This window comes from Suncus etruscus, chromosome 3 (genome assembly GCF_024139225.1).
Source record: "Suncus etruscus isolate mSunEtr1 chromosome 3, mSunEtr1.pri.cur, whole genome shotgun sequence".
Classification (NCBI taxonomy): domain Eukaryota; kingdom Metazoa; phylum Chordata; class Mammalia; order Eulipotyphla; family Soricidae; genus Suncus; species Suncus etruscus.
In genome coordinates, this window is record NC_064850.1 from 154,199,636 (window position 1) to 154,226,814 (window position 27,179).

A 27,179-nucleotide genomic window follows, 5' to 3' on the forward strand; every position below is an offset into this window, starting at 1 on the left:
TAGACTCCCGGCTCCCAGGAAGCAGGTGTTTACTTTTCATGCAGAAGGTCATCAGTTCGAATCCTGGCGTTCCATATGGTCCCCCGTGCCTGCCAGGAGCAATTTCTAAGCACAGAGCCAGAAAAAAACCCTGAGCACTGCCGGGTGTGACCCAAAAACCAAAACAAACAAAAAAAGACTGGGAGGCCAACAAGTACAGAAGAGTCCTATAAATTCGAGAAACACTTTAGCATACATTTCTATATGGCAAAAACCCTCTGTGGATGTCATGTAAGCCATGGTAATGAAAAGGAAAATGGAACACCCTTTTACTTTTGTTTTTGGGACACAGCTGGCTGTACTCAGGGCTTACTTCAGGTTCTGAGCTCAGGGATGATTTTGGTGGGCTCAGATCATTTGAGATATCTGGGATCAAACTCAAGTCAGCCACATGCAAGGCAAGCCCCTATCTGCTGTGTTATTGCTCCATCCCTGGAATACACTATAAAGTTAAACATCTCTACAGCTCACCCTCATCACACTGAACTTGAATCCTATGATCACACCTAGATGCAGTGGAGGCAGTTAAATAGTTACTTGGCAAACAGTCAAAAGTAACTAAAGGGCCCGGAGAAATAGCACAGTGGCGTTTGCCTTGCAAGCAGCCGATCCAGGACCTAAGGTGGTTGGTTCGAATCCCGGTGTCCCATATGGTCCCCCGTGCCTGCCAGGAGCTATTTCTGAGCAGACAGCCAGGAGTAACCCCTGAGCACTGCCGGGTGTGACCCAAAAACCAAAAAAAAAAAAAAAAAAAAAAAAGTAACTAAATACAGAAATTTAAATCCCAGCATCCCATATGGTTCACCAAACCTGCCAGGAGCGATTTCTGAGCGTAGAGCCAGGAGTGACCCCTGAGCGCTGCCGGGTATGACCCAAAAAACAAAAAAGAGAAATTTACAAAAAAAAAAATTTGGTTTTAATTTAAAAACCCTTCACTGGGGTGTTCTTTGTATTGACTGAAACCCAAATACAATCATGTTTGTAACCACGATGTTTAAATAATTATAAAAAATAAAAATAGTATAGTACCCCCCCCCCAAAAAAAAACCTTCATCAGTGCAATATCCCCATCACCCAAAAAAAAAAAAAAAAAGAAGTTTTTAATGTAGAAAAAAGCCAAGTAGACTAGTCCAGGCTTAATAAGTCTGAAGCCTTCTTGAAACGGAGGCAGGAAGATTGCCTTTTCTGCCTAAAGGAACAGCAGCATAACTGTGTGTTAGGGGAGGCAAAGTGTTAGGCCACACTTGGCAGTATTCAGGGCTCATTCCCAGTCTGTGTTCATGGATCAATCCTTTCAGAGTTCAGGAGACCATATGGGTGGTGAGGATCAAACGCAGGTCAGAGTACAAGGCAAGTACCCTGGCAAGCCTGGTATTATCACTCCAGCCCTACCCTATAAGTCTTTGATTAAAAAAAATTTTTTTTTGTTTACATCTTTCTTGGAGCTTTAAACAATAAGATGTGGAGTTCTGGTGATAGCTCACTGAGGAGCAGTTGAGCTGCAAGCAGAGTACCAACCCCCCGCACTGGCCCCTCTGCAGGGCTAGAGCTTGATATCATACTCTTAGGGTCCCTGACTACAACATAAAATGAGTACTTACTGGCACAAAAAACCTGTGACACATATTAAGTACTGCAGCCAAAGTAAACTCAAGTACCTTATAACCAGATGTGTGACCTCCAGTAAGCACCAAGTATGTGTGGTACTGAGCCATTACCACAAAGGGAGAGAGGGGTGGAGAACCAAAAAAGGTAATCAAACTGTGAAACTTTGGGGCTATTATGGAGTTAATTAGTGCAGTAGAAAAAAATAAAGTGTCAAAGCTTTATTAAAAATCTCTAAGAAATTCTAGCCATTCTATATAAAAATACTTCTGATAACCCTCTTAAGTTTTTCAGTATACCCTTACAGTTAACTTCTTACACAACAAAAAGAACCTAGGGGCCTGAGATAGTACAGAAAGGAAGGTCTCTTCTTATAGGCAGTTAGTCCAGGTTCAATCCCCAGAAATACATACAGTCCCCTAACCTCACGAGTAGTAAGCTCTGAGCACAGCTGGGAATGGGCCCTAACCCACAAAATGAAAAACGGGAAGCTAGAGTGATACTATAGTGGATAGGGTACTTTGTCTTGCACGAAGCCAACCCAGATACAATCCCCAGCAACCCATATCATCCCCCACAGCCCTAGCAGGACTGATTCCTGAGCTCAGAACCAGAAGCAAGCACTGAGTACTGCTGGGTCCAAAAAAAAAAACAAAAAAAAAAAAAAAAAGAAGAAGAAAAAACTTTTTAAAAAGGCATTTAATTCTCACACAATAAAAAACAAGTAACTCACAACTTTGTTAATTAAATGAAGTAGCCACACTTAAATGAATCCAATTTTTCTTTGAAATTATATAAATCAAACATGCTATAACTGTAACTAATGTTTTAAATAAAGACTAAGTAGCACCTAAAATTATTTTATTGAGTAAATGATGCTGAATCGCATGCTATTCTAAATAAGGAAAAGAATGATGCTTAGGGGCCGGGCGGTGGCGCTGGAGGTAAGGTGCCTGCCTTGCCTGCGCTAGCCTAGGACGGACCGCGGTTCGATCCCCCGGCGTCCCATATGGTCCCCCAAGAAGCCAGGAGCAACTTCTGAGCGCATAGCCAGGAGTAACCCCTGAGCGTCACAGGGTGTGACCCAAAAACCAAAAAAAAAAAAAAAAAAAAGAATGATGCTTAAATTATACCATGTACAGTAAGTCTTAGAAAAATGAAAGCATATTTTAGAAATGGAAAATGTTTTAGAAACCTATAGTTGAAAGTACAAGAAACTATAAAACTGACAAAAATAGGATCTTACAACATAAATACGAAGAATCATATCCAAAGTTAAGAAACAAAACAGATGTGCAAGATAAAAGAAAAAGATGTGTACATAAAGTTACAATTATACACACTTGAACATAGGCATTCCCCTTTCTTACCCAACAGGTATCTCAACAGAAAAAAAAAAAAATAGACAAGAGATCGTACTGCTATTAGCATTAAAAAATGTTCAGAGGGGCCAGAGAGTTAGCACAGTGGTAGGGTGTTTGCTGTAGACGCAGGACGGTGGTTCAAATCCCAGCATCCCATGTGATCCCCCAAGCCTGCCAGGAACAATTTCTGAGCATAGAGCAAGGAGTAACCCCTGAGCACTGCCGGGTGTGACCCCAAAACAAAACAAAAACAAAAATGTTGAACTTACAAATCAATAAACATAATTCAAACTAAATTCTGAGCCAGCATATTCTAAGACCTACTAGAATGTGGTTTATTTTTCCCCGATTCTAGTAGGTCTTAGAATATGTCCTTTCAAGAGAACATTTTGTTTACTTGTTTCTGATTTTATGAAATCATGGGGCCGTAGCCCATGGTACACAGGGCTATTCAAGGGCTAATCCTAACATATCTTGCTCAGGGCTCACACCTAGAAGTGTTTGGGAGACCATGCAATGGTGGGTTTTGAACCTAAGTTTCCTGCATGCAAAAAATGTTATCCTTTGGGCTTTCTCTCTGGCCCTTTTAAAAAGAAGTTCAAGTTAAGTGTCGTGTTTAAGATATAAATGCTATATAGAAATATTCTATACAGAGGCCAGAGAGATAGCACAGTGATAGGGTGTTTGCCTTCTCTGTGGCCATCACGAAAGGGATTCGATTCCTGACATCCCATATGGACCCCAGCCTGGCAGCCAGGGATAATTTCTGAATGCAGTCAGGAGTAACCCCTGAGTGCTGCTGGGTGTGACCCAAAAATCAATCAATCAATCAATAAAGTAAAAGGGAAAAAAAGAGGGCCAGAGAGATAGCACAGTGGTAGGGCATTTGCCTTGCACGCAGCTGATTCAAACAGGCGGTGGTTCAATTCTGGCAATCCATGTGGTTCCCCCCCCCCCCCATGTCTGCCAGGAGCTATTTCTGAGCACAGAGCCAGGAGTAATCCCTGAGCGCCGCTGGGTGTAATCCCACTCCAAAAATATATATATACTATACAGGGGCCAGAGTGATAGTATAGTGGTAGGGTATTAGCCTTGCACACAGCCAACCAGGGACAGACTCCAATTTGATCCCTGGTATCCCATATGGTCCACCGAGCCTGCCAGGAGCAATTTCTAAGCGCAGAGCCAGAAGTAACCCCTGAGCACCACCGGGTGTGGCCCCAAAACAAAACAAACAAAACTATACAGATATACTATATAAAAGCGCCAAATAAGCAATATATCTCACAAAAGGCTTATCAGATACTTTATGAAAGCTCTTTTTGCAACAGCAAAAAATAACAGAATGGGGGTCATTCTGTTATTGAGTATTTTACTCAAATGTTCCATTTGTTTTGTTTTGGGGTCACACCTGGTGAAATAGTGGTTACTCCTGGCGCTGTACTCAGGAATCATTCCAAGGAGAGCTTGGGGGACCATAAGAGATGCCGGAGAGGACCAGATTGGTCACACGCAAGGCAAGCACCCTGCTCATTGTATTCCAGCCCCACTTAATTGTTCTTGTTTAAAAAATAACCCTATGTTGGCTTACATAATGTAAAAAACCAAATTGGAAGAAATGTTAAAATCAAACTGCTATCTTTACAAGATGAAAATTACAGAGAATGTAATGTTCATATTCTAAACAATATATTGGTTGGTATTTAAATTATTTAATGTAAATGGCTTTAAGATTATAGAAAAGGCAGGTGTACAGATTCTAAGACCATTTCTAGCTCATTTTCACTAAATTAAAAGTACAGGAATTGAGAAGCAGAAAGTGTCCTTAAAGTCTGAAGTGTGTTTGAAAAAAAATGTTGTTTATACCAGTGGTTTTCAATTTCTTTTTTACACTTGCGGGTGGGCACCAGTTAAGAGACTAATAATGGTTGACAACTACTTTTGTAGGATACTTCTAAAATAATTAAATGATAGAAATTTGCTACACATTGTGGATTGAGCGTACCTATCAGAAAACTCACCATAAAAGCAGCTCTACTATTGATACACAGAGTTCATTACATACCTTCATACTTCATACTGGTATATTAAAACTTTCCACTAAAAACAAGGTGCCAGGGGTCAGAGAGATAGCACAGCAGGTATGGTGACTGCCTTGCATGCGCTGACCTGGGGTTCAATTTCCGGCATTCCATATGTTACGCCAAACCCACCAGGAGTAAGTCCTGAGTGCAGAACCAGGATATATCATAATATAGTTAACATTTTTTATTTATTACTTGTGTGTGGTGACAGGGCTGCCCTCTAACAATGAGAGGCCCACATAATACCTTTTGATAAAAGAAAATTTTAATTTTAAAATATATGTCTTATCTACTAGGGATAAGAACTCATACTTGTTTACTACACAGGGACATCTCCCACCCTGAATGTATGTCATGTGGAAACAACTTAGGCTCCAGGGAACTAGACACTGACCGTTCAGCCTTAACTCCTGGATCCCAGACATAGATATGACAGAGTTCTCCGCAACAGCTCCAGGAACCAAATCCCCTCCAGGGCATTTACAACGCTGCTCTGACACCAACATGAGCCAGTTCTAAATTGATAACCCGACAAGGAGGAAATGGGAACAACTTGATCTAAGAGCAAGTTGTCTTTCCTCATCAGCTATCAATAAGACAAAATCAGAAAACAGGTCACCCTTTGATATGTGCAAAAGCCAAGATCGCTATATACAGACGACTGGTTGTTGCAACCAAGACTGGACTGTACGCATCCAGGGACCAACAACAACAACAGCAACAAAAAGCTCTAGCCTAGCTTTTGGTATACGATCTGTTCAACAAACAAGAGCTCCAATTCCAGTAGTCTGACTGAGACAACCGCAACTGAACGGGTCTTCCGGAAGCATAATGAAAGACTTTATCCCAGGCTCCAGTCTAGGAGCAACATAACAACCAAGAACACCAACTACAGAAGATGGATTAAAATGACACTGAAGAAACATAACTGCTAGAACCACAAAGAAAGACTTCATAAACTCCATTCCCTGAGCCAAGATCTCTAGAAACAGATCTGATTTTACCATCCAAGACAAAGCAGAAGTCTTCCACACACCATGAAAGCAGCAATGGGAGAGTAAATGATCATGCAAGGAGTCTAGAGTTAATCCCATGACAGTGTACTTCAGGGGTGGAGAAACCCTGTATCTCCTAGGTCAAGGGAATTCCCTCTACAATATCCCCAATAGTTACTGTGCCTATGCAGGGGGATAAAGAAAAGGAGAAAAAAAAAGCACAAAACAATCATTTTTCCACATGTTTATTTACCGATTGATCGATTTTTTTTATGTCTATTTTGGTGTGGAGATTACGGTTGATGTCTCCAATATTATTTTATTTTATTTTGTCTTGTCTTTTTCTTTTTCTTTTTTTTTTTTTTTGCACTCGAGCATGATTTGGTTTCAGAACCGAGACTATTGTGTGGTGCCTGTCTTTATTGCTGTAGTGCTCACCAGTTATTTAATTTGATATTTTTTTCTGTATTGTTGTGGTATTTCAATTACCTTTTTCACATCCTCAACTGAGGTTGGAAGCCTCTAGAGGGACTCGGCCCATTTTCAGCGTATTTGACTTTTGACTTCTTTTTTTTTCCCTCTTATTTTGTACCCTAATCTACTGCTTTTCTTTCCTTCAAGCAAAACCACATACCTCGACTTTTCTAGCTCTGCCTCTTAAATAAAGGGGGAAACAAGGGAGGGTTCAAGGACCAAAGAGATATGTGATCACTAATAGTAAGCCAGACAAAGAGGGGTCCACCTACTCTAGCAGCCCGGGGTGTGATGGTGGGGTATATGGGTTGTAGAAAGGGAACTGGAATGGGGGGAGGACATAGTTGGTGATGGGTATTCCCCTGACTCAATGTTAATATGTACCTAAAATACTACTGTGAAAGATATGTTATTATGGAAAAAAATTGTGTTTTTAATCAGAAACTTTCTTTGACTTACATGGATTATTATATCAATTATATTGTATGTTATGTTATGTCACTAAAAAAAATATATGTTCTACATGGGAATGTCAAATTTAGTAAATGTTACTGGTAAAGTTATTCTTACTAAGTATCAAAGGAATAAGGTAATTTTTGTCACCACCAATTAAAAACTTTTACGAAATAGGACTGTTATAAAACAATTAAACCTTGCAAATGCACTAGTCTCCAGGAACAAAGTCCTAGAGGAAATTCTGCTTATTAAAATTGCAATTTTAGTTTCCATTAAAAGGAGAATAAGACAACAGAAGATGGGTTGGCAAGACAAATTATTTCTTAATGTCAGTTGAGCTTATTTCAAATGAGATAACATATCTACACCAGGTTGGGTTCAGTACAATTTTGTCTCTGCAACTCATTTATCTAATTCAGTCATCTTGATTATAGCCTCATGGACTTCATTTTCACAGAAAAAAATTCCGTAACAAACAGCCCACACAACATGCTGATTACTGAACAGTTAATTCTAATTAACTTGGGCATGGCAAGAGAATTTTGATAAAGTCCTAGAATACAAAAATAGTCTATTATACTGGACTAACTTATATAAAAACCCACAGCATAGTCTCCAGACAAAACAACAGAGTCAAAGAGATCTAATTTAAAGAAACAAATGAGAAAATTAAAATCACAAATAATTTATTCTTCAGTTAGAGTTGATACAGTTTTAAATAGCAACAAAGTACACAGTGGTGGAAAATTGGCACAGAACCTATAAGCATTTCGATCACAATAAGGCTGTCCATATTTTGTCTGCTTAAACCTGATGTCCATTTTCAACTGATCAAGTTGAAAAAAACAATTCTGACTTTTTTAAAACACTCTCTCTCTCATACACACACAGAAACACACTGAAATTCCTCCTTTTGATTACAGTATGTTGAGAACAATGTATTTTGCTTATTCAAATTTATGGCACCCCTTCTGTTTGTTTCCAGTTAGAGGTGGAAAAAAATCAATTCAATTATAAAGAATACATTTTATTCCCTGGGCATAGGCAACTGTGATGAAAATAGCAACTTACCTTTGGGCTAGTTGTTTTCAGTTTATGTTTAAATAGTTGTGGTTATAAACTTTTCAATACATGATTTCCAGCCAAATGCAACATCCCTGACTTTGGCTAAAATAATCAGGCACAGGACAGTCCCAACTAATGATTAAATATGGCATGCTAATAAAGTGATCAAGAATGCAATCTCAATCTCTATTTTTTAATACAGATGAAAATAAACCTCATTAATAATCATTTCCCTAAACATCTGTGTTTGTTTTATTAATGAACGTAAAAGATAAACTTATAAGTGCCCTATTATAAATGGTATTACTTCCACTTGAAAAAGTTGAAATGAGATGTAAGCTCTCCTGAACTATTCCCTTACATACATCGATCACTCTCCAAATTTCAAATCATACTACTGAATGCACGTTGATCCCTCTTTTAATATGCATTATAAAATACTTCAGTTTTACTTACTAAATACACTGATTAATCAAACCAGGTAAATTACCACTTCCTTTCAGTTATTGCTATCTTAGGAGAGGATTACTTCATTTACATAAAACTGTTACCATATTTTCAAATCCAACATGAAGTACTTATTGCCGCGTATTTTAAAACTTATAAAAATGATCTTTATAAAAAGGTTTTATAATTCACAAAATTGGAAAGCTTTTTAAAAAAATGTCTTTGTACTCAAAACTGTATCACAGTGCCTTTGATCATCTAACAAAGGGATCTGAACTTCCTCTAAAGAGCCTAACCGTGGACACATGGTGTGCTTTGTCTTTTCTCTCACCTTTATCTTTGTAGTACACCATTTTGAGACCAACACAAGCATCTACCATGCTCCAATCTATATTAACAGAGGATTTCTGATTCTGTCCAGTGTGTAGTGTACCGCCTTGCATATTCATCACAAGAAATAAACATAATATACAAAATATTGCTGTTGTAAAAAGTGTACATTTCCCTCTTCCCTTACAAAAGAATCTGTGGAAAAGTATTAAATTTCCTTAACCTTCATAAACATACAAAGCAGAACACTTTTCAGTCTGTAACAGTCCATTTGAAACACAGTTTCAAAATCATTTCAAATTGGTTATGTCAATGTATTTTTTGTCCAATGTTGCCATCTAGAGTAGAAATGTGAAATCAGGAGTATTTTTTGAGCTACTAAAATCTTTTAAGTCTAAGCCACAAAGGCTGTTTACTAACGAAACAGCCTCTTATCCACAAGGTTTCTTCAAAAATTAGACGGAATGGAAGGATCTCTTCACAAGGAGATGTCCACAGTGCTGAGGTGACCATATGGCTACTAACAGATACTGGCTATTGGAATGTAAGTACTTTCTCACTGCTGGTAATTTCCATACTGTCCCTAAAAGATAAATATAAAAAAATAATTAGCTAGCTATTTAATCACATTTGATAACAGAAATTAAGAAAAGCATTCATACACCTTATTATCATACTGCAAAGGAAACTTCATCTACCAAGAACAAAGGTTTTTATATAGTGAAGTATATAGTATCTCAGGTACATTCCATAACACATGGAGCTCAGCGGTCAAAATAACAAGGAATCAGGTATATTTTGAGGAAGAAAATAGTACCTGAACTATAATGTGTTTCTAGTGTTTGCTGAAAATTGGTTAAATTAAACTGATTAAGAATCAGCGAAAAAGTTCTCCCTCCAAAATCTGATACCGCATATATTAGCATGTAAATCACTAATGTTAGTATGAAAAATTTACAACTACTTAACTTTACGGTAATTATTATTATGAATCAACGTTATTTGGGATAAGTGGGGAGGACTAAAAATGATAACTAGAAGATAAAGAAGAAAGGGTGGTCTATCCTTCTAAAAAATTTGAGCCTCGCAGAGCAGGAGATAGTAGAGTAGGTAGGGCACTTGCCTGCCACAGGGCCCACCCAGGTTCAATACTGGCATTTCATATTGTTCCAGTGCTCCACCAGGAGTTGATTCCTAAGTGCAGAGCCAGGAGCATCTGAGGCTCACTAGGTGTGGTCAAAAAAAAGAAGGATCCGGCGCGGTGGCGCTAGAGGTAAGGTGTCTGCCTTGCAAGCGCTAGCCAAGGATCAGGACCGCAGTTCGATCCCCCCGGCGTCCCATATGGTCCCCCCAAGCCAGGGGCAATTTCTGAGCTCTTAGCCAGGAGTAACCCCTGAGCATCAAAAGGGTGTGGCCCAAAAAAAAAAAAAAAAAAAAAGAAGGAATTTTCCCTTTTGTCAAGAAAGAATTAGCAGAGGTATTCAGACAGCTAGTTAGTACGTACAAATCAAGGAAAGTTTGTTTCCTTTTCCTTCCTTCCTTTTAATACGGTAGACTTAAAGACTGACAGAAGATGAATGAAAAAGTACAAATATAATGTGGTAATTAATGAAGTAGCAAAATTCAATAAGAGAGTTCAGTAATGTCTAATACACAAATGCTGACATCAGATTTTAGAGAACTAGTCTAAAACAAGACCGAAAAAAAGATTTGTTAAAATACATATATATTTTTAATTAAAATTTTCTTATATATATTTGCTGTTTATTGATAAATAAACATATTGTTTTGGGGCAAAACTCAATGCAGCTCAAGGCTTTTCTTGGCTCTCTGCTTGAGGTCATTTCGGGCAGGAATGATCCTAAAAGACAGAACCAGGAGAAAGCCCTGAGCACCACAGGGTGTGGCCCATGAACAAAACAAAAATAAAAATAAAGTCTCTGACTATGGATTAGAATAGAATATCCAATAAGAAAACCCTCATATCTGGTCAGCTAACTTTTGACAAAGGAGTTGAGAGCATGAAATGAAACACAGAAAACCACTTCAATAAATGATGCTGGGAAAACTGGACAACCACATGAAAAAAACTAAAGCTGAATCCATACCTCATGCCTTACACAAAAGTCAAAGTGGATTAAAGAAATCTAGAATCTAGATTTTAAAAGGTGTCTTTCAAGATATGATGCCATTGGCAAAGGCAACAAAATCAAAAGTAAACTATTTTGATTGGTGCTGGAACATGGTGTGTCTGAAAAACATTCACAGTAACTAAAGGGGACGAGGGAAACCACGGGCTAAACCTGAAAGGCAGCTAACTGAATGGGAGAAAACATCTGCATTCAACACATCAAAAAAGGACTGATGGGGACAGAGAGATCAAATGGAGGTAAGGTGTTTGCCTTGCATGCAGGTCAGTGGTTTAAATCCCGGCATCCCATGTGGTCCCCCAAGCCTACCGGGAGCGATTTCTGAGTATAGAGCCAGGAGTAACCCCTGAGAGCTGCCGGTTGTGACCCCACCCCCACCCCCCAAAAAAGGACTGACATCCAGAATGACCGTGAATGAAAAAATTGAGTTGAGAGAGCTGAGATGCAGGTGGTGGAAAGCAGACATTCTGGTAGAGGGTGTGGTGTTACAGCATGTATGTAACCTTATATTAACAGTACTGTACAACAGACAAGGGGCTTGCCTTGCATGTAGACAATCTAAAATTTGATTCCTGTCACTGCAGATGGGGACCAAAATGATCGCTGTCAGGAGTGATCTCTGAGTACAGAGCCAAAGTTAAGTTCTGAGCATAGATACAGACCAAAAACTCAAAAGTAAAGAAATTGCCAACATAATAATTTTCACGATTCAGAATTAAACAAGAAGATTCATAATAGAATGACAAATGATTAAGTCTCAGAAATTTGTTATGAAAAAAAAAAAAAGAAGTTAAAGAGCACGAAGATGTCAAAAGCTGGAGCACACGCTTTGCATGCAGTAGCCTCAGATTCATTCCCAGCAATGGATGGTCCTGAGCACTGGGCCAGGGCAGGCTCCAGCACTACTGGGTTTTGGCCCATAAATGAAAAGAAAATTCTATCAAAATACTGTAGACATACCGTAAGTCAGAGGATGAGACACACCTTTACATATATTAAGAGAAAAAGGTAACTAGTACTTGATATGGACAGCTATATGGGAAGAGTCAACAAAAATGTGTTAATCTTACATTTAAAGAGAAAGAATATCAATGGATAGAAAGTAATTGCAGTGGATATGCTGAAGATGAACACTAATAAGAGCACTGGCATACTTCAGTATAACAACACAGATTCCAAGGCAATAAATATGAAGGATAACATAAATTAGGGGCTTCAGACATTCAGATTAGCTAAGGGAAGTATGCAAGCTAAAAGGCAGAGAGAAACAGATGACACTATAAATGAGTAGATTAAATGTTGTTATCAAGAGATGAGGTGTTTTCTAAGTTGGAGGAAAGAACTCACTGTGCTAGCATTTTATGAAAAAGATTGAAACTTGAAAGCAAATATTCATGTATCATAAACAGAAGTGAAAATTAAACAAACACTGAGACACATCTGATTGGTCAAATAACTTACCTGGTCATATCCATAAGGCCTCTGCTGTGGTGGCTGAGGTGGTCCAGGCTGTGTTGGTCTATACCCCCCATACTGCTGACCTTGTCCCTGTGGATAATTAGGATACTGAGGACCTGGACCAGCCTGTGAAGGACCTGCAAAATAAACACAAACAAAAGTCCATATAAAAATATACTAAGTCTCAAAAATTATATAACAAATATAGAACTATATGTTACTATAATGTTATATGTAAATTGCCGTTGTATTCTTATACATATCTAAAAATAATCTGAAATGCTGATATTCTCAATTTTTTTTTGTTTTGTTTTTTGGGCCACACCCGGTAACGCTCAGGGGTTACTCCTGGCTATGCGCTCAGAAGTTGCTCCTGGCTTGGGGGACCATATGGGTCGCCGGGGAATCAAACCAAGGTCTGTCCAAGGCTAGCGCAGGCAAGGCAGGCACCTTACCTCTAGCGCCACCGCCCGGCCCCAATTTTTTTTTTTTTTTTTTTTTTTTGGTTTTTGGGCCACACCCGGTGATGCTCAGGGGTTACTCCTGGCTATGCGCTCAGAAGTTGCTCCTGGCTTGGGGGACCATATGGGACGCCGGGGGATCGAACCGCGGTCCGTCTCCTAGGCTAGCGCAGGTAAGGCAGGCACCTTACCTCCAGCGCCACCGCCCGGCCCCCAAATATTTTTAATAATAACATCAATGATCAAAAGAGTGAAAATATTTAGAGAATAACACCAAGTATCAAATGTTTTTGGTTCAGAATAACTACTGTAATGCATAATAGAATAGCCACTAAGATTTGTGAGAAAGTGTAAAAATTTGTAAATCAAAAAAAGTATAAAAGAGACCCAGGAAATCTAAAGTAGATTAAGTACAATAAAAGTATCTACTTTCTATTAAAAAATTATAACAAAGGACTATCAGTAGCTAAAATAAAGTTAATACATTTTTTTGCATGTTAAAAAAATTATAAATAAAAAACTAAAAGCAAAAGGAAGACCATTCAAAAAAAAATCAGAGCTGAAGCGATAGCCTAGCTGGTAGGGCTTTTGCACTGCACCCAGGTTCAATCCTTGACATCCCGTATGATCCTCTGAACTGCCAGGAGTAATTTCAAAGTAACCCTGAGCAGTTCCTGGTGTGGCCCAAACCATAATCTCCCCCAAAAGGACGTTCAGTCCACAGTACCACATATGGTCCCCAAAGCCTGCCATGAGTGACCCCTGAGCAAAGTCAGGAGAAAGCCCTGGGCACAGCTCAATATGGCACCAAAACTGAAAGAAAGAAGAGTGATTACTGCGGGAAGAATAACAAGAACTAGCAATCCTCAAATTTAAGCAAATATCACATCTTATGCATTCTATAAATAGCATTAAACTACTTATATTTCTTTTATTTTCCCACTGAAAATACATGAATTAATTTCTCACCTGATTCAGTTGCACAATGTTTTTATGCAAATGTTTATAAAATGTTTTTATGTATTAAGTTAGAAAACGACTAAAAGTAAAAATCTGTTTATGCAGGAAATGCCATTTTAAAAGAGTGATTCACTTAAGAAAAATAAGAAATCAGAATATTTCTAAAGTGATTATCAGGAATTACAAGATATACATGTATCTATTTTAGAAAGGCACTTCATTCCCAATACTTGGCAGAATTTCAAAATAAATATTGAACAGAACCTCATAACTTGAACCATCTTGTTCCGCCTAACAAATTGAAGGAGAAATAATGGAAGGTACTAAGACCAAACAGCCGTATGAACATTAAATAGAAACAAAAAACAATCAAAAAAACAAAATCAGACTCAAACATGAAAGCCAAAGCCAACGACAACAGAATTGATATCCAATCTACAGGCTAGACACAGGACAGCATTGATGGTGGGATTGGCCCTGATTCAATGTCACTATGTACCTAAAATATTACAGTAAAAGCCTTGTAAAAAATAAATAAATAAATAAATAAAAAGGGAAAGGGGAAAAGAGATTGATAAATCAGGACACAGGAAATATGTGTATGGAGAAGGATCAACAATGATGCATAATTGAAATGTTATAAAGTAATGTATCAAAAAAACTTTAGATTAATATATATATATATATATATGGAAGAGGCCAAAATATTTCAACAGAACCTTTTATCTCAGATTTACCTTCAAAGGTAGAAAAGGCCTATCAAAGTTTCAATCAATTAATTAAAAATATTTTATACAGGGGCCAGAGAGATAGCATGAAGGTAAGGCGTTTGCCTTTTATGCAGAAGGTCGGTGGTTTGAATCCTGGTATCCCCTGAGCCTGCCAGGAACGATTTCTGAGCATAGAGCCAGGAGTAACCCCTGAGCACTGCCAGGTGTGACCCAAAAACCAATATATATATATATATGTGTGTGTGTATGTATGTATATATATATATATATTTATTATATGAAAATAAGGCCAAACTAGGAGAAATAGCAGATTAATAAAAACATGCCTGTTTATCACGTTTTTCTATAGCTAAGTTAGTGAAGAAAAAGAGAAATAGCTTAAAGAGATATTCAAAGATGTCATACTTGTAAGCACCAGACCTCATGTTCAATCCCTGGCACTATGAAACCCTTGGAACATCACCAGGTGTAGCCCCGGTGGTCCCCAGCACCAGTAGAACTGACTGGGCAAGCCCAAACAGCAAAGCTAACATCCCTGGAAGCAGCATTTAGGTCTCTAAGCACAGTTAGGGGAAGCCAGCCACAAAATAATGTTTTTATTTTAATTAAAGTTAAGTAATACAGTTTAAAGTTAAATAGAATTGGGGGGTTTTTTGGGGGGGAGGGGTCACACCAGGCGGTGCTCAGGGGTTACTCCTGGCTCTGTTCTCAGAAGTCACTCCTGGCAGGCATGAGGAACTATATGGGATGCCAGGATTCTGTGGGGGTCTGTGTTGTCCGTGTGCAATCACTGTGCTATCACTGTGCAATCACTGTGCTATCACTTCGTCCCCAAAAGTTAAATATAGTTTTATATTTAATTTAAATATAGTTAAATATAGTTTAAAGTTTAAATATAATTTAAAGTTAAAATAATATACCGTAGTTAAAATTATACAGTAGCCTGAAGTTTTAGTTCCTTACCATTCTCCATTCCCTCCCTGCTATTAATTAATACTTTAAGTTCAGATAAATAGGTCAATGGGCTAGAACCAAGCTTTATAGGCAGAAGGACCTGGTTCAATCTGTGGGTTACCTGTATATAACTCCCCTTCCTAAGTCAAATATCCAATTAGTAGATATAATGCTGGATAGATTAACAGGAAAAAGAAATAATCAACACACATTCTACAAACTATAATGTATATAACTTTTACAAATGTACATTTTTCTTTGGGGGGGGGGCTTTTTAGCAGTGCTCAGCAGTTACTCCTGGTGGCTCACCATTCAGGACACTCCTAGCTGGCACTGAAGACCAAAAGGAATGCATGCCGGGGCTCAAAGCCATATCAGCCTCATGCAAGGCAAACGTCTTATCCACTATAGTAGTCACTCTGGCCCCAGAAGTGCATTTTTCTATTTAGCTAGAGAATAACAAAAACATTTTAATGCATTCTTATTAGATATCTTTTGTACTCTAAAAATCAATGCTATTTTTCACAGTGATAGTCATCAATTTTAGAAATAAATGTGTTAAGTGATTTATACAGATAGTCAATAAATGTCTGATTCATCAGTTTTACAATTATAAGCACATACAAAGCTACTAGATGACCTTGAATGACAAATAGGTTTAAGAATTTATTTTTCTTGGGGCTGGAGCGATAGTGCAAAATGAAACAAAAACAAAGAATTTTCTTATTTTTATAAATGGCTGCATAACCTTAACCTTGCCTTTAGTCAATTAACTACCTGTTGTCCAATTTTCTTTGGAAATAGATTACTAGGTCCTCTAAAAACATGGGGGCCATAGCAATAGCACAGCAAATAGGGCGACTGCACATAGGCTCCTCATATGTTCCCCATCCCTAGCCAGACAGGAGTGATACCTGAGTAGAGCCAGGAGTAAGCCCTGAGCACAACAGAGTGTGGCCCCCACACCCACCTAAAAACAAATAAAAACATTTTAAATAACCTAATAATGATCTGAGCTAAAATTGTTGATTATTTTTTTAATTGTGAATTCTCAAAAATAAAAAAATGTGGGGCTGAGGAGATAGCACAGTGGAAGGGTGCTTGCCTTGCAAGCAGCCAATCCAGGATGGACAGTGGTTTGAATCCTTGTATCCCGTATGATTCCCCGTGCCTTGCCAGGAACAATTTCTGAGCACAGAGCCAGGAGTAGTAACTCTTGAGTGCTGCTGGGTATGACCCAAAAACAAAAAACCAAAACCAAAACCAAAAAAAAGAAAAGAAAAGAAGCTTCCTGGGAGCCGGGAGTCTAGCAGGAGGGGGTTTGGCAGGGCACCGCCATGCCGGAGGCCTTCCTAACCAGGCCTAGTGGGGGTGCAGGACTTGGGTAACCCCAGCACTCCTCTACCACCTTGCTCCAGATCTCCAGGACTTCCCTGGGCCACATGCCTGGGCAAGCCGGTGAGTTGGGCCCCTTGGTGGAGCTCGAAGGTACCCTAGGCTTTCCCCCATTATCCATTCAGCTCCTTAGGGAGGGTTTGGGTGGGGCCCTGAACTTCTGGCCTCCCAGCTTCTTGAAGTCACTGGTAATCTCTGTCCAGTCTATATTTTCAAAATCGCGTGGGGGCTCGAACATTAATAGTACTCACTCTCATTGAATTATATTTTTATATATGCAGAATGTCCATTTTGTACTCTGCCCTTTTGCATACCCCTTCATAAGATCATATTTCTCTTTAACTTCCTTAACTCCTATCATCATTACTGAACCAAGTCATGGGTATTGTTGAAAATGTTCTTACGCCCCCATATATCTGATAGCACCACGAGGCTTTATTTCTTGTTTGCTTAGGCACACTAAAATGGGAAAATACTATACATACTAATAAGTTCTTATCTAATAGAGATGGGAACACACAAATCTTGTAGTGCAATGAGACCTTACACCCTGAACATTGACATAAAGACCTAGTACAGGCCTCAGAAGAATGGGCATTCTCCATTCACCCCTGATCTAGAGAAGACATCTACAAAACACCCAAGGTTGTATATAACATCACCTGGAGGCATTCCTCTACCAGGGAAGACCCTACAGCTGCTCTGACATGGATCTACTCAAAAGAGACTTCCCTTAACACTGAAAAGACTTAACAAGAACAATGACCTGCTTACTGGACAGGGCTTGCTGTATTGCCCCTTAATTGTGAGGTTTGTCTATAACATCACCTGGAAGCAATCCTCTACCACGGAAGACCCTACCACTGCTCAGACATCGTCCTGCTGAAAAGAAACTTCCCTTAACAATGAGAAGACTTAACAACGACCTGCTTACAGGACAGGGCTTTCTGCATTGCCCTTTCATGGTGAGGTGAAACGAGAAGACACTCCACATCATGACTTCAATTTAGGATATGCATATTCCAGAATCTTTAATACAGAAACATGATACCAACAACAGAGACTGTGTGAAAAGTGTGTTGGCACTACAGACAATGTCTTGGATCGGACGATAACTTGCCTGAAGCCTAGAGTTGGTCTTATGCCAGGAAACTTCAGGGGTAGGATCTCTTTGTATTTAGGCCAAGGTTATTCCTTTCCATGCCTCTCATATTTTGGTGGGCCTATGCAAACAACAATTGCCACTCTAACACCGTTTTTACTGTGCTCCTTTGACTCTAATCCTTAAAATGCACCCACTTAAAATTTAAGTTTAAATGCACCCACTTAAAATTTGAGGTTAACTTAAGCTAATATGCATGTACATGGAAATGTAAAAAATACTATGCCTCTAATGTTTAAGGAGTTACATAAGTTTTATGGCTTTAGATTGCCTTGTGTGCTGTTAAGAAATATTATAATGTGCTACAATCTGGGGACTTGAGGGACAAAGTAATTGTATATGGATTCTGTTTTAGTTATCTTAACGTTCTTTGGCTAAAAGTTCAAAGTTAAGATATCAGCAAGGGGGGCCGGGCGGTGGCGCTGGAGGTAAGGTGCCTGCCTTACCTGCGCTAGCCTAGGAGACGGACTGTGGTTCGATCCCCCGGCGTCCCATATGGTCCCCCAAGCCAGGAGCGACTTCTGAGCGCATAGCCAGGAGTAACCCCTGAGCGTTACCGGGTGTGGCCCCAAAAACAAAAAAAAAAAAACAAAAAAAAAAAAAAAAAAAAAAAAAAAAAAGATATCAGCAAGGGGACTTCTGAGAATTATGTTATGGCTGATTGTCCTTCCACTGTAACTTTACCTTGTCCTCTTTCTTTGCATCTTTTGTTCTCATAATTCAAAAGAAAAAAATTAAAAAAAAAAAAAAAAAAGAAAAAAAAAAAGAGCAAAATGTTTTCCCAAATTTCACATCAATAATCATCACATTTATCTTGTAGACTGCAGTTGAGATCTTACCATAGCCCTGCTGCTGTCCTGGATAACCTTGCTGCCCTGGGTACTGCTGCTGCTGAGGTGGATATCCCTGCTGGGGAGGTGGTCCTTGGTAAGCATCCTGCTGCTGCCCATACTGTGAATTTCCTACAGGATAATTGAAGAAGAGGGGACAAAAACTGAAAGGTTTACTTAATAAAGTTTCTCCTCTAAGATGCATAGCCAACAACACAAGAACAAAATAAAATGCCATATTGATCTTTAAAAGTTAACAAAACAAAGAAAAAGAACTCAAACCAAACAGAAGGGTTTCGGCCAAACAAACTGCAGTTAAAGCCAATTTTGCAAGGTTGAACTGCAGCATTTTCAGCGTCTCTGCATACGAGCATTACATTTACTGGAACATCACAGTCATAAGATCATGACTATGCTAAATAAAATAAAAAAGACAAAATTAAAGACAGCTACAAGAGCACACACTAGCTACACAAGTTCAGCAAGCTGTTTCCTAAAGGCACTATCCTTATATGTAAAATCATACGTATGTAAACAAACACAGGAAAAAATTGAATTGATGAATTTATATTCAAATAGAAATTTCCTCTGAGAAAAAGTTTTTAAATGTTTAGCTTTTTATTGTTGCTATAAATGGCAAGTCATAGTTATACATTTTCAAAATTTGTAAGGAAATTATTTTGATTGGGTTCTGGGATCCCTATAAATTTCAAGACAGCCAGCAACTAGTATTCTACAAGAGCTTTGCATGGATAGAAGTGGTCTTATGCAAGAATTTTTGTTCCTGTAGAAGGGGATATATACGTGTATGTGTGTGAAGGTATATAGATACCTCCTTCGTAGTAATGTTGTGAGGAATCCTCATAAGGCCTATCGTAGCCTTGTTCAGGATACGACGGTTGCTGATAACCGTAATCATTATGACCTACATCAATTCGACAAGAGACAGGAAGAAACGTTAATGGCCACTGAGTGAAAACCCTAAATATATTTAAACTTTCAGATAAAACTAAAAAAAAAAAAAAAAGAAAAAAAAAGAAATGGAAATACATAAAAAATAATTTCAATTGCATTAGCCAAATATTTACCAATGTGATTGTTTTCATATCGATAATAACGTATAAGTTTCTTAAAAGAAAAAAACAGTACTTTTAGAAACATACATTTTTGCCTTAAAACTCATAATCCTTATCAAAGGAGAAAAAATGCTTTTATTTTTCAATTATTTTAAAAAGAGAATGAAAGCCTTTAGCCCTTTCACATGAAAATAACCTGAACAAAAGGAAGCAATTATTGTATTTGTCAAACACCTGTTCTGCTGGTCTCCAATTCCACAGCACAAGCTAAAATAATGCAATATAAAAGTTCTATAAGTGTTTTTCTCCTGAAAAAAACAAACAAAACTTTCATATTCTTTTCTTGCATAAAATGTATGTATCCCAACAGTATTTTCAGATGCAAAAATAACTGCCTAATGCTATCATTCTAGAAGTCGTCATAAATATTTCTGAAATATCAAACCACATCTTCATAAAACTAATACTGCATTAAAAATTAGAGTATATCATTGGAGGAATAAAAATTTTCATCTGCAAGATGTCTAGTCTCACATGAAAATCTATGCCTTTGTGTTGTTTGGTTTTTGGTTTTTGGGTCACACCTGGAGGCACTCAGGGGTTACTCCTGGCTTTGCGATCAGAAGTCGCTCCTGGCAGGCTCGGAGGACCATATAGGATGCCGGGATTCAAACCAACGTATGTTCAAATCAGCTGCATGCAAGACAAATGCCTTACCACTGTGCTATCTCTTCAGCCCCTATGCCTTTGTTTTTTTAACAGTTATACAAGGAAAACACAAGGAATAATCTTATAATCTTTAAGTTAGTCAGTATCTAAATTTTAGAATACCTGATTAAAGAAAGAGAAATATAGTCATGAATGTTAACTTCAGTGGTTTAGTACTCCAAGGTTCCCAAACTGAAGGTATCTAAGTTGAAGGTTAGAAAATTATGACCCACAGTCTAAATATGTAACCAATAGCTTGTTCTGTAAATAAATTTATTGAAACAGCCATACTTATTTGTACTTCCCAGTAACTGAACTTAGACCAAAAGGCCCAAAGAGACTAAAATATTTACCATCTGATCCTTTACAAAGTTTCCATATTTAATCAAAAAGTACATATTTTCTGGCATATTATATGGACATAATGAAAATATAAAGTTGTTTTAAAGTATGCTATATAAATATTAGATCTAATACACAAATACATGTGTATTTTATACTTAATATAAATTTTAAAATTTAAATCCCCTGATGTAATAAAATTACAGTAAAGTTCTTGTATTTATAAATCTCATATATTTTGAACAATAAAGGCCATATTTATAACAAGATAAAGTTCACATTCCTGAAAAGACCAAATAATAATGTAAACTCAACTGAGTAATTTAAAATGTGTCTGAAAAATTAGCAAATCATTAGTATTCCACTGATTTTAACATGTTTATTATTTAATATAAACTCTAAATTTCTCTTTCTCCTCTAAAAATTCTAATTGATCTACCTAAGAAAAGGGAACAAAACAACATTCTGAACATTTTTCTGCAAGAAAATCTGAAGAAAATAAAAGTAATTTTCTAATCAAAAATATCCAAACCATCCATGCTGTCTCTATCATTAACATGTTATATGCAAAATTCTATGAGTAGAATAGTCTTTGACTATAGACAGTACCTTTAATGTAATACCTTAAACATCAAGAAAAAAGGTGGGAAAACATGATTTTTTTAAAATAAGTCAATGGTCCCAAACCTTAAACCTTCAAGTTCTTGGTTTCCAGTTTCTCTGTTAAATAATCCATTTACCTTAAATACACAAGGATGCTTTCCCTATAATAAATGAAAATGTTGGCAAATCCTTTATAACAAATCATTTTGTAATGTGAACGACCACTTCTAGTTTACCCGTTTTTCTTGAACTGTGCATTGTTTTTAAAGATAGAGAAAAACTAATACCTGTAAGGAAAGTCTACATGTAGTTTCGTATATCATTACTATTTTTTCCTAAGCTACCTCTGCATACAAAAATTAAACTAAATGAAATTAAAATCTAGTTTAGAAATGCATCACCTATTTGACTAATACTATATTAAATATAATTTAGCCTCCAAAATTCTTTTAAATGCAAATACTTAAATATATATAAACTATGATCCTTGAAATATACATAAAAAAACTTGGAAAATTACTAAAGAACTATATTCTTTACAATGTACAAACTTAAACAAATGGGTAAACTTTGTGGTATATATATAGAATTGCCTCAATTAAAAGTTATTTTTAAAAAGTCAATGAGTAACATCTGCTTTGGTTCAAGATTCAAATATTAAAAAATTCTCTTCATTTAGATAATAAAGTATTCCAATGACATTCCTGAATTCCAAAGTTTTCCTGATAATAATATGGAAGAGCCAAATTGTACTTTGCAACACTATATAAAATAATGTCATTGGTATTTTAGATTATTAAAGTGTTTCTAAATTTAGAAGAAACAGACTGCTGGTTTCTTCATCCTTCTTAAAATGTCCTGAATATCTATCTATATAAATAATGGGCAGGGATAGAAAATGGGAAAGTTAACATTAGGAGAGATTACCATCAGGGTAATATTGCTGGTTCATGCCTTCTGGAGGACCTTGTCCACCATGACTGTATTGGTCCCCATAATAGTCTTCCTGGCCTGAGTACTGCTGTGGTGGGCCTGAAAAACCACAACCAGTCAAGAGGTAAATAATGCGTTCTCTAAGTCATCAAAGGTTTTCTTTCTAAATTGATGTAATGAGAGATTATTTCTCAACTAGATTCACCTCCCATGCTTTGGTATTTCATCTACATAACCATTCTTATGTTCATACATACACAGAAGTAATACACACATTTCACAAAAATTAATGTTAAGAACACACAGCCAATATCAAAACAATACCAAGTTAAAAAAAAAAACAGTACTGGATTCTGAAACAAATTTCAAATAGAAAATTAATTTCCTTTCAACTTTGGTGTAGAGCAGGTTAAAATAAAACTGGCTTCTGACCAAATGTGCAGTAGCTTCTCAAAAACAAAGCAAAATTTTCCGCTACAAACTTCCAGAAAATAATAGAGAAAAGTTAAGTTACATATCAGTAAGTTCCTATTCACTTCATGACCTTTGTATTATTATCTTCTATCTTTTAGGGAAAAATCTTTTTTGTTTTTTAAGTCAAAAAACAAAGCATTCTGATTTTGTCCTGATAAAAAGTTCACTAAAATGTAAAGCCCTTCCACTACTGTTATTTAAATTAAATAGGAAATTTTCCATGAAAGCTTACCCTGTTGTGGTGGTCGGTAAGGAGGAATCTGCCTCTGACCCATCATGTGATTGCCTTGGTTGACTTGACCCATCATTCCCATAGGTGGCTGCTGGCCTTGGTAATGCTGTCCACCTCCCTGTGGCATATTGTACTGCTGAGAAGGAGGCTGCTGATGCATCATTGGACCTGAAAAGAAATAAAACAAAAAAATACATTCTTGTTCTATTTATGTGTTTTTTGTTTTATGAATCCTACTCAGTAGTATTCAGGCCTTATTAACTTACTGGTGGTGCTCAGAAGGCCACAGACAGTTTCTGGTACACAATCAGGGTGTCATGAGCAAAACTAGCCCCAGTTCAATCCCTAACACTGCACAGACAGGAGTGATTCCTGATCACAGAACTAGAAGCCTGAAACAGCTGAATGTGACCCCTTAACCAAATTAAAAAAAAAAAAAAAAGTTTTGCATGTAAATTTTCAAACATCTTTTTTTTTTTTTTTTTTTTTTTTGGTTTTTGGGTCACACCCAGAAGCACTCAGGGGTTACTCCTGGCTCTACACTCAGAAATCGCTCCTGGCAGGCTCTGGGGACCATATGGGATGCTGGGATTCAAACCGACTTTCTGCATGCAAGGCAAACGCCTTACCTCCACGTTATCTCTCTGGCCCAATTTTCAAACATCTTAAAGATAAATGTATTCTGGGGCCAGCGAGGTGGCGCTAGAGGTAAGGTGTCTGCCTTGCAAGCGCTAGCCAAGGAAGAACCGCGGTTCGATCCCCCGGCGTCCCATATAGTCCCCCCAAGCCAGGTGCAATTTCTGAGTGCTTAGCCTAGAGTAACCCCTGAGCGTCAAACGGGTGTGGCCTAAAAAAAAAAAATAAATGTATTCTAGGGGCCAGAGCAGTGGTGCAGCAGTAGGGCGTTTGCCTTGCAAGCGCTGACCTAGGACTGACCATGGTTCAATCCCCATATGGTCCCCCAAGCCAGGGGCGATTTCTGGGCGCATAGCCAGGAGTAACCCCTGAGCAACACCAGTGTGATTTTTGGGCCAGGGGATCAAACCAAGGTTCGTCCTAGGTAAGTGCATGCAACCTATGTTGCACTACTAACCTAGGTTAGCGCCATTGCTCCAGCCCCAAGATTAATGTATTCGAAAGAATGATTTGGGGCCAGAGCAATAGTATAGTAGGTAGGGCATTTGCCTTGCATCTGACCAGCTCAGGTTCAATCCCTGGCACCCAATATGGTCTCCAGACACAGACAAAGAGTGACTCCTGGGCTCAGAATCAGCAGAAGTAAGCCCTGAGCATCACCAGATGTGGAAAGGAGAGTGTAGGAGGCACAGGAGAGGAAAGGGGAGAAGAGGGGAGGAGGAGGTGAAAAGAGTAGAGGGGAGGGGAGGAGAGGAATGATTTAGCATACATTTCTCCAAGATACTGCTGCTCCTTAAAATCAAATTTAACATCAAGTAAGAACAAAGTTTTTGAGTTACTAAAGTACATATGCCTAAAATAATCTATTAACAAGATATGGCAAACAATTTACGGAATCTGATATAAAATTCACTGGTAAAGTATTCTAGTTAATTTTTTTGTTTTATTTTGTTTTGTTTTGTTTTATTTTTCGGCCACACCCGTTTGATGCTCAGGGGTTACTCCTTGCTAAGCGCTCAGAAATTGCCCCTGGCCTGGGGGGACCATATGGGACGCCGGGGCATCGAACTGCGGTCCTTCCTTGGTTAGCGCTTGCAAGGCAGACACCTTACCTCTAGCACCACCTCGCCGGCCCCTTCTAATTAATATTTTAAAAAACCAAGAGCTAGACATAGACCTGGCTCAACAGATTGAATGAATAAATATAAGCCTTTCTTGTGGAGACTGGGATTTGATCCCAGGCACCACATGGTCCCCCAGCACTGTTGGTATTGGCTCCTGAAGATGAATATGGCCCCAAAACAAAATGAAACAAAAATCGTAATATATGAACATCATGAAAGTATGTACTTTTCATTATCTACTATATATGTACTTCTTTTGAGAGGGTCACACCCAGCAGCGCTCAGGGGTTACTCCTGGCTCTACACTCAGAAATCGCTTCTGGCAGGCTCAGGGACCACATGGGATCCCAAGAATCAAACCACCATCTGTCCTGGGTCGGCCACGTGCAAGGCAAACGCCCCACTGCTGTGCTATCTCTCTGGAAACCTAGGTTTCTGGAGATTGAACCTGAGTTGGTCAGATGTCTCTAGGAAAGACAGAATCCTTAAGTTACAGAAGAAAACACACCAAAACAGAGTGAACTTTACAAAATCACAAAGATCAATATTAAATCAAAGTTTAAAAAGTGATTTTTCTAAATACCCATTTTCTAAATAACTTCTTCAATACACAATATAAAGAGACCATATATATAATTTTTTTTATTTTGGGGCCACACCCGGTAATGCTCAGGAGTTACTCCTGGCTATGTGCTCAGAAGTTGCTCCTGGCTTGGGGGACCATATGGGACACCGGGGGATCGAACCGCGGTCCGTCCAAGGCTAGCGCAGGCAAGGCAGGCACCTTACCTTTAGCGCCACCGCCCGGCCCCAAGAGACCATATATTTATAAGCCTATATCAGGTGAATTTCCCAAATTTAGTTTAATGATAAAAAAAAAAAACTTTGGTGGGGGTGGGGGTGGGGTGGGGGTTTGGCCAAGCCACACCCAGTGACGCTCAGGGGTTACTCCTGGCTATGCACTCAGAAATGGCTTCTGGGGGACAGAGAGATAGAATGAAGGTAGGGCATTTGCCTTGCATGCTGAAGGACAGTGGTTCGAATTCCAGCATCCCATATGGTCCCCTGAGCCTGCCAGGAGCAATTGCTGAATGTACAGCCAGGAGTAACCCCTAAGCGCTGCCGGGTGTGACCCAAAAATAAAATATATACATATATATAAAAAAGTAATCACTCTGGCTTGGGGGACCATATGGGATGCCGGGGATCGAACCCAGGTCCGTCCTGGATCAGCCACGTGCAAGGCAAATGCCCTACCACTGCACTATCTGTCTGGCCCTAATGACAATTTTTTTTTGTTTTGTTTTTGGGTCACACCCGGCAGCACTCAGGGGTTACTCCTGGCTCTATGCTCAGAAATCGCTCCTGACAGGCTCAGGGGACCATATGCGATGAATTCCAGGATTCAAACCACCAACCTTCTGCGTGCAAGGCAAACGCCTTACTTCCACGCTACCTCTCCAGCCCCGTAATGACAAAATTTTTGTCTTTTTTTTCTCAAACCAAACCAACTAGTCATAGTACTTTAAAAAAAAAAAAAAAAGTCTAACAAGAGTCAGAGACCATACAACAGTTAAGGATTTTGCTTTGCGCATGACCAACTCACATTCAATTCCCTGCATAACATATAATCTGAACATAGCCAGAAGTGATGCCTGAGTATAGAGCTAGGAATCCGTCTGGAGCACTGCCAGGTTTGAGACACCCTCCCCCCGCCCAAAAAAAAAAAAACAAAAAAAAAAACCTAAAGAATTTTAACACACAATCAAAATCAGCTCAACAACAGGCCAGGACCTAGAAATCAAAAACTATACAAGTTCCAAACGGAACAATAGTGAGGTATAGACAAGCTATACCCTGTCACATTGGCGACAGTAAAAAATACACCTTGTGACAAATTCGACAATGACTACAAAGATCTCTTTTCCTGAAACTCAGTCATTCACAACTTTATAGCTGTATCTTATGGCAATTCAATTAAAAATGTATTTAAAAACATCTTCATTGACGATCTAAGTTTCTCCTCAGTTTCACTTGTTTAAATTATGGTCTGAGACCAAGATCTCTAGCTACAGATGTCTGATTTTATCA

At 38.4% G+C, this 27,179-nt stretch overlaps 2 protein-coding genes across 5 annotated transcripts in view; both read right to left on the reverse strand.

The window, feature by feature from the left end:
* Positions 1-27,179, reverse strand: part of KCTD1 (potassium channel tetramerization domain containing 1) — an 802,770-nt gene that overhangs the window by 369,342 nt on the left and 406,249 nt on the right. The gene's annotated exons all lie outside the window — the stretch shown is intronic.
* SS18 (SS18 subunit of BAF chromatin remodeling complex) overlaps positions 7,687-27,179 on the reverse strand; it is a 70,836-nt gene continuing 51,343 nt past the window's right edge. For 2 of the 3 annotated variants that reach the window (XM_049769563.1, XM_049769566.1), the window contains 6 exons: positions 23,329-23,496; positions 22,617-22,721; positions 19,793-19,885; positions 18,970-19,092; positions 12,471-12,604; positions 7,687-9,442 (listed from right to left, as the gene is read on the reverse strand). In XM_049769563.1, coding sequence (XP_049625520.1) covers positions 9,416-9,442; positions 12,471-12,604; positions 18,970-19,092; positions 19,793-19,885; positions 22,617-22,721; positions 23,329-23,496 — 650 coding nt within the window. In that variant the 3' untranslated portion in view covers positions 7,687-9,415. The remainder of the gene's footprint in view (positions 9,443-12,470; positions 12,605-18,969; positions 19,093-19,792; positions 19,886-22,616; positions 22,722-23,328; positions 23,497-27,179) is intronic. The other variant, XM_049769565.1, reaches the window with a different exon arrangement.